Source organism: Pipistrellus kuhlii, unplaced genomic scaffold, assembly GCF_014108245.1.
Source record: "Pipistrellus kuhlii isolate mPipKuh1 unplaced genomic scaffold, mPipKuh1.p scaffold_m20_p_51, whole genome shotgun sequence".
NCBI classification, from domain to species: domain Eukaryota; kingdom Metazoa; phylum Chordata; class Mammalia; order Chiroptera; family Vespertilionidae; genus Pipistrellus; species Pipistrellus kuhlii.
Genome location: NW_023425553.1, coordinates 682,399 through 690,662, shown reverse-complemented (window position 1 = coordinate 690,662; position 8,264 = coordinate 682,399). Strand labels below are relative to the sequence as shown.

The 8,264-nt window shown below is 46.9% G+C and overlaps 1 protein-coding gene across 1 annotated transcript; it reads right to left on the bottom strand.

Annotated features, from left to right (window-relative positions):
• Positions 1–489: 489 nt before the first annotated feature.
• On the bottom strand, positions 490–1,693 carry LOC118706430. Its single transcript, XM_045573529.1, has 3 exons — positions 1,562–1,693; positions 913–1,118; positions 490–720 (listed from the first exon to the last, which is right to left on the bottom strand). The coding sequence occupies exons 1-3, from the start codon at positions 1,691–1,693 to the stop codon at positions 558–560; spliced, it is 501 nt and encodes a 166-aa protein (XP_045429485.1). The 3' UTR covers positions 490–557.
• Positions 1,694–8,264: the final 6,571 nt, after the last annotated feature.

The window sequence follows — 8,264 nt, the reverse complement described above, 5'->3', positions numbered from 1 at the left end:
AAAAACATACTCCTAATTAATAATCTTACACATTTATATGATCACTATTCATTTGATGTATAAATGCAAGTATAAAACTACAAAGCATATTCCAAAGCGTTGACACTACTTAGTGCTGAAATGGCAGGACACAACTGATTTTTGTTTCCGTCCACTGCTTCCATTAGTATCTGAACTACCCTGTTTCCCCAAAAATAAGACAGTGCCTTATATTAATTTTTTCTCCCAAAGTTGCGCTAGGTCTTATTTTCAGGGGATGTCTTATCTTTCCATGCGCTAGGTCTTATTTTCGGGGAAACACGGTAGTATCTGAACCCCAGAATCTCCCACCTCCCCTACATGAGGGCAGAGGCAACACAATGAGCAGGAACGGGAGCTGAAAAGGAAGACACCGAACACTAGCTCACTTTTGTTTTCTGCGGTAGCAAACATTTAATCACCCATTTTCTCAAACAACGGGGATACAGAACAAGCGGGCATAGAGAGCCAGATCCAATATGAGCAAAGAACAGATCAGAGGGTAGCGCTACTCCGGGAACCAATCCCCTGGGAAGTGCCTAGTTAGGGTCACCGGGTTCCATCCCAGCTCTCCCCTCCCTGTTGACTTTCTTCGGAATCAAAGGCCAAATGCACTGGATGTTGCGCATCACCACCGACAGCTTTTCCAGGAAGGCGCCGACGGAAACACGGAGCTGATCGAAGTCGTCGGCAATCCACTTGCTAAAAGTGAGGGATAAAAATCAAGTTAAAGGTGATGACTCTCTTATACTCAGCACATCACCCCCTCCCTCTTCCTCCCCCAACCCCCTCCCCGCCAGAGACCGGACACTCCGTGTTTGCATGCCACAGCCCTTCTCTTGCTAAGATCGGCTCTTGTCCCCCACCCCCATATTGGCTCCTTCTACAACTCACACAGACAGCACGGGGCCCTTGATCTTGATCTCCCTTTGAACCGCCTGCTGGGGGATACACTCATCTTCGTCGTCCATGGTTATGCGGGCCATCTCCGCCTCCAGCGAGCACCGGAAAGGCACGGTGAGCTTGCTGCAGGAGTCCTGGTTAAGGCGCCATCCGCAGCTGAATTCGCCAGTGCCTCGGGCTTCCTTGTACCTCCGAGGCTGGCCTTCACCCCTTTCCGCTCAAGTCGTCCGCCCCCCCCCCCCCATCCCCACTCTCAGTTCATCCAGTCTCACCTCCGATACTCCCTCAGGCCTGCTTTGTTTCCCTCCAGCCCCTGCACCTGGCATTCCCCTCCCACCAGGCTACCCCAGGTCCCCCTTCACCCCCCCCCCCCCGCTCCCATTTTTGTCTTTCCCATGCTGCGCTCTGCCCTGTCCCCAAAAGCCAGCCCTAGCCTGGCGGGGTGTCCCTGAGCTGTCTCTCAGCCACTAGGCCTCAGGGAATCATCGGAAAGGATACAAGATCTTCTTTCGGTTTCCGGAGAGTGCATAGCCACCCAGCCCAGAAACACCGGCCCGGGCCACAGTGGGAGCACCTATGGCTGCTGCTCCCATGGATTCCTCGTCATCAGGGCCACCCAGGGAATCCAGGCCATCCTGACTGTCGGGGGCACCAGGGCCACCCTGGCCAGGAGGGCTGCGAGGGTCACTCTGGGTGTCGGGGCTTGCAGGGCCACGAGGACCACGAGGGCCACGAGGACCACGCTGCCCTTCCAGATCATTAAGGAGACCATGGCTGGTAAGGTCTCCGGTTCCACCCTGGCCTCCAGGACTACAGGTAGGCCCCCCTGCACTAGCCATACAACCTGCACCTTCTTCGCCTGCGGCCCGCACGGCTGCTTCGCAATCCATGTCCCCCTCCTAGTCTAATTTCAAGATGGCGGCCCCCTCAGTCCAATTTAAGGAGGGACACGGGGGGGGGGGGGGGGGAACGTGTATCTCAGGAAGTCCCACCCTTTCACAGGCCAGGCCACGCAGCATGTCCAGGGCGCCTGCGCAAACAACGGCTTCGCGCGTGCGCAACCTAGCCCGAGTGCGTCTGCGCAAATAGACCCCCTTCCCCAACTCGTTGGTTTCCTGGCAAGAGAGGCCTACTATGGGCTGCTGAGCTGGGGCTGCTGGGAACGTGACTGTTTCCCGCTCTCTGGCTGAATGCCAGGCTTCCGGGTGAGCCTCAAAGCCGCTGGCTGGCACCGGCCTGGCCGCCCTCATGTAACACAGACTTGCTGAGCCCTGTTCTCCATCATCGAGTTCTGGGGGTGACTCGGTGGTGGCGGTGGACCCTCTGGAGTAGTCCTGGCCTGCTCATCTCTATGGTCTCCACCTGCAGAGACGGCGGGGCCCCGCCCTGGGGGGTTCCCAGCAGCCGTCACTCCTCCGTCCCTCTTCACTGCTGAGCGCTATTCCTCGCACAAATGTATCATTATCTGTGTAACCATTCACCTGTTGTGGACATCTGGGTTGTTTTCAAATTGGGCTTCTTATTAATAGAGTTGATACAAAAGTTTATGTATCCGTCTTTGTGAAGACAAATGTTTTTTTATCAGACAAATGTTTTTATCAGGTAAATAGCAGACATCGCCTTGCTGGGTCATGCGGTTAAGTGGAAATTTAACTTTATAAGAAACCGAAGAACTGTTTTTCTTTCTTTCTTTTTTTTTTAAAAAAAATATATTGATTTTTCACAGAGAGGAAGAGAGAGGGACAGAGAGTCAGAAACATTGATGAGAGAGATCCATCGATCAGCTGCCTCCTGCACACCCCCCACTGGGGATGTGCCCAAAACCAAGGTACATGCCCCTGACGGGAATCGAACCCGGGACCTCTCAGTCCACAGGCTGACGCTCTATCCACTGAGCCAACTGTTTTTCAAAATGATGATGCCAGCTTATATCCCCACCAGCAAACTAGGAGCTTTTCGTTTTGTCTGTATTCTCTTTTAGTCACGCTTATATCTTCCAACTGTATTCTTCTTTTCTTTTTTTTAAATATATTTTTTATTGATTTTTTACAGAGAGGAAGAGAGAGGGATAGAGAGTTAGAAACATCGATGAGAGAGAATCATCGATCAGCTGCCTCTTGCACACCCCCTACTGGGGATGTGCCCGCAACCAAGGTACATGCCCTTGACTGGAATCGAACCCAGGACCTTTCAGACCTCAGGCCGATGCTCTATCCACTGAGCCAAACCGGTTTCGGTTGTATTCTTCTTTTACTAGGTGGATGTTTCTATTCTGGATTCTTTGCATTTCCACATACATTGTGGAATCAGTTTGTCAATTTCGGCAAAGTCAGGATTTTTTATTAGGTTTGCGTCAAATTTATAGAATGGTGTGGTGAGAACGTACAATTTAAGAATGCTGGGTCTTCCAATCCATGAACATGACCTATTTCTCCACTTAGTAGGTTTTCTTTCATTTCTCTTAGCAACAGTTTTGACAGTAAATACTTTGTAATTTTATACAAGTATTTCATGTTTTGGAATGCCGTTATAAATGATAGTGATTTTAAAATTTTCACTTTTCTTTTTTGTACATAGGATTTTCTACATACACAAACATGCCATCTCTGAATAAAACTACTTCTCTCTCTCTCTCTTTCTCTCTCTCTCTCTCTCTCTCTCTCTCTCTCTCTCTCTCTCTCTCTCTCTCTCTCTCTCTCTCATCTGTATGACTTCTATTTCTCTTTCTTTCATAGTGCACTGCCTAGAATTTCCAGGACAATGTTGAACAGAATCCTATCTTTTACAATTCAGTGTCAGTTAGCTGTAGGATTTTTGTAGATTCCCTTGTTCAGATTTCTTCTGGTTGTATTTTTCTGAGTTTTTTTTTTTTAAATCATAAGTGGCTATTGAATATTGTTAAGTGCTTTACCTGCATCTATCAAAATGGCTGTATTTTGCCCTTTATTTGCTGAATATGATCAAAGACACTGGTTCATTTTTTAATTTGAGACCAATATTTTATTCTTGAGATAAATCTCACTTGGTCATGATGTATCATCATCTTCCTGGTTTACTAGATTAGGTAGTATGGGATCCCTAAATGTATCTGTGATCTCTGGCTTTCTGAAAATGATACTTTGGGGGAGGAAACGCTGGTTTGTGTCCAAGGAGACCAACTTATACAGTCCATCCAGTACTTCTGCTTCTCAGACCCAAGAAGATATTCCACCTCCTACTGGAATATAATTAAAGGGAGAAGTACACTGTATAAAATATACGTCTATATGGTGATCTGTTGCCAACATCTTGAGAAGCATTGCGTGTTTCTAATGAAAGTAATGGCTCGTTCAGTAAATTGTTGGGTTTAAAATGTTGCTGCTTTTTGACACAAAGCCTGTACCTTTCCTAGAATTTTCAGATGCAAATGTATTCTTACATGCAAATTTGAAAATTCAGGGTCTGTTATGAGATGATACACATTTTTAAATGAACATTAATTTCTTCACTGAGTCTTTTTCCTTCCAGAGTGTTTACACCTTAAGCCTTAATACATTGCACACCACTAGTTTTTTTTTAATCAATCTTTATTGTTCATATTATTACAAAGGTTCCTCATTTCTTTCCCCCTCCACCAGGTTCCCACCCCACCCTCTGCCCCCTCCCCACCCCCCATTGTCCTCATCCATAGGTGTACAGTTTATGTTCAGTCTCTTCCCACATCCACCACTCCCCCTTCCCCTGAGAACTGTCAGTCCACTCTCCTCCCGTATCTCTGACTCTACTACAATCAACAGCTAATATTGTTCATCAGGTTTTTCAATCTCCTTTTTTTGTTAATGTTGTTGTTTTTTTAATTAATAAACTTTTACACTTTTAAGAATAAATTTTAAAATCTAATACTTTTAAACCTTGTTTTTTCTGCCCTGGGAATTGAGAAGCAAACTTGTTTACATGTAAACTTGCCCTTAGGCTATCAAAAGGTGTAGCCATTCAAATGTAAATGAACACATTGTTTATTTTTTTATTATTATTTTTTAAAAATATATTTTATTGATTTTTTACAGAGAGGAAGGGAGAGAGATAGAGAGCTAGAAATGTCGATGAGAGAGAAACATCGACCAGCTGTCTCCTGCACACCCCCTACCGGGGATGTGCCTGCAACCAACATATTATACATGCCCCTGACCGGAATCGAACCTGGGACCTTTCAGTCTGCAGACCGATGCTCTACCACTGAGCCAAACCGGTTTCGGCTAAATGAACACATTGTTTAAAGATAGCTGCTGGTTGGAATTGGATTACCTGTTCTGGGTGGGAAGGGCTTGTCCTCCCCTTTCTCCATTAAAATTAAGGTGTTAGATTTAAAACCTCTTTTTGGCAAGAGACCTAAAACTTTCAGAACTTTAAATTTTTCAGATAGTAAATCAGTTACTTAGCATTTTCTCAAATCAATAATACCTCCACATGCCCAATGATACACTTCACACAAAAGACATTTCCAAATAGGTCAACCAGCCTCATCCAGACCCCACACAAGGCACTCACAGATCAACACCCCAGCACTATACTAACTCAACACATCCAGATCTAAGCCTTCATCACTTGATTCAGCAGACTCTCAAGTTCCCCCAAAAGTTTCCAGCCATGTCTGAGAGGCAGCCCTGGGGCATGGGCAGGCAAGGAGCGAGCTGTTCCGGGCCTGGCTGCTCCAGGCTTGGCCTCTGTTGCTCTGGTCTGCTCTACAACCAGCTGCTCCGGGTCTGGCCACTGCCACTCCTGGCCGGCTGCTCCCAACTCGACTGCTCTGGACCCGGTTGTTCCGGGCCCTGCTGCTCCGGGCCTGGCTGCTCCCGACCTGGCTGCTTTGGGCCCGGCTGCTCCCTGCCTGGATGCTCTGGGCTTGGCTGCTGCTGCTCTGGGCCTAGCTGCTCCCGACCCGGCTGCTCTGAGCCCAGCTGCTCTGGGCCCGGCCGCTCCGGGCCTGGGTGCTCCTGGCCTGGCAACCCTGGGCTTGGCCGCCTCCGCCCCAGGCCTGGCTGCCACTGCCCCAGGTCTGGCTGCTTCGACCTGGCTGCTGCTGCTCTGGTTCTGGCTGCTGCTGCTCTGGGGCCTGGCTGTTGCTGCTCTGGGGCCTGGCTGCTGCTGCTCTGGGCCTGGCTGCCACTGCCTTGGGCCCGGCCACTCTGGGCCTGGCTGCTGCCGTTCCAACACTCTGTCCTTTTTTTTCTTTTTTAAACGCATTTATGTTGCAATGTTGGCTGCTGAGTTGAGTTCTGTCTTAGTCTTCGATTTTTCAAGATCTTCTTTGTATTCTTTCTTAAGTAATTATACTATCTTTAGCTATAACTTGATTTCTTCACATTGAAAACTTCTTCGGTTTCTTCCTCCTCGTCCTGGAAGCTCAGCAGGCTGGCCTGCGGCACCCCTTTGTTCTCTGCGGCCTCCTGTGCGGCTTCAGCCTGTTGCTGGGGTCTGCGCTGCCCAGGAAGCAGCCCCTGGCCTCAGCTCCATGGCCCACGATCAGCGGTCGAGGGCCCAGCGGCACCCCCCGCCCCCCGCTCCCGGGGGCCCCATCGCCTAGCTCCTTGCAGGCGCCCGGCTGGCCGGTGTCTGGCAGTGGCTCCTGCTCCTCATTGTGTTCCTCCCAGTCTGGTGCTTTTTTCTCCTTCCCGCTAGGGGAGTCTAGCATCAGAGTCAACAGAGTGTCCTCTGCGTGCAATGTGCGTGACTCTGGGGGCTCTGCCCCTCACAGCTCCTCTGGGACTCTACCTCACAGCCCCGTCTCCCTCTGTTTGAGCCTGGGTCCCCAGGGTCTTGCACACCAGTAGTTTTATTGCTAGCTTTACCCAGTGGCCAGATAAGTTTTTATTGAACAAGTACAAAAAAAATCATACTAAGTATCATACTTTAAAAAGATATTAGCTTGTTAGAACATGTCATAAATAGCCAAAACTGGTTTGGCTCAGTGGATAGAGCGTCAGTCTGCGGACTGAAGTGTCCCAGGTTCGATTCCGGTCGAGGGCATGTATCTCTCTCATCAATGTTTCTAGTTCTCTATCCCTCTCCCTTTCTCTGTGAAAAATCAATAAAATATAAAAAAATCTATTAAAAAAAGAACATGTTATAACTTCAAAATGCAATAGGTATTTAATTTTAATGTGTGCCTTTAACATTTATGTAAAACACTGTGTAATATGAAAACATGAGAATGCTCATGATCCGCCTGCAATGTGTTAACATATATCTTCACTCAGAAAAATATTGTCATATCATAGTAGGAAGAAAAAGTTATTTGGACGCTATCTTGAGGAAATAACCACACAAAATCATATAGAAGAATTCTATATGTAATTGTAAATGTTTAGCAATTGGTACAGATCATATAGTCATTTTGTACAGATCATATACGTAAGACCTATCTTTGTTTAAGAAAGCCTTGATTATATAAATCATACTTAGAAAAAATACATTTAGTTCAGAATTTATATCTGGACATTGTTTATATGTTATGGGAAATTTTTAATTGAAAAAACTGGGTGTATGTTTTATTTCTGTTTTCATAAATGACCTGCAGTACTCAATAGATGTGCTACAATGTTTCGGGCGAGGGGGTTGAAAATTTCTCATAGATGTATGTTAATTTAGTAATTGTGGCTCCTGAGATGGAAGCTTCCATTATACTGGTTGTTTAATAGACTTGCTATATAAGCAGAAAGAACATGGTTCAACTAGAGATTTTGATATGTGTGGGCATTACTCTTCCTGATATTTGTTGTCCTTTATTGCTCATGCCACGTAACTGCAGGCTGAGACCTATTCTCCTTGCAAGTAGAATAACCTACTTTTTTATTATATAATATTGATTTCAGAGAGGAAGGGAGAGAGATAGAAACATCCATGATGAGAATTATTGATCGGCTACCTCCTGCATGTCTCCCTTCTGGAGATCGAGCCAGCAACCCGGGTATGTGCCCTTGGCTGGAATCAAACCTGGGAACCTTCAGTCTGCAGGCCGATGCTCTACCCACTGAGCCAAACTGGGTAGGGCGCTATTGCCTTGTTTTTGTTGATTTTATTCATAAGAATTGTGAGTGTGAGCCAAAACCAGTTTGGCTCAGTGGATAGAGCGGCGGCCTGAGGACTGAAAGGTCCCGGGTTTGATTCTGGTCAAGGGCATGTACCTTGGTTGCGGGCACATCCCCAGTGGGGGGTGTGCAAGAGGCAGCTGATGGATGTTTCTCTCTCATCGATGTTTCTAACTCTCTAGCCCTCTCTCTTCCTCTCTGTAAAAAATCAATAAAAAATTGTGAGTGTGAGAATATATTTTTATACAACCAACTTAATAAAGAAAGAGTGCGCTG

Excerpts from the sequence above, each read along its gene's own strand:
- LOC118706430 (XM_045573529.1), bottom strand. The coding sequence starts at position 1,693 with ATGGTCTCCTTAATGATCTGGAAGGGCAGCGTGGTCCTCGTGGCCCTC. Across the intron at positions 1,119-1,561 it reads TGGCCCTGGTGCCCCCGACA|CCTCGGAGGTACAAGGAAGC; the intron begins GTCAGGATGGCC and ends GGTGAAGGCCAG. Across the intron at positions 721-912 it reads AAGGGCCCCGTGCTGTCTGT|CAAGTGGATTGCCGACGACT; the intron begins GTGAGTTGTAGA and ends CCTCACTTTTAG.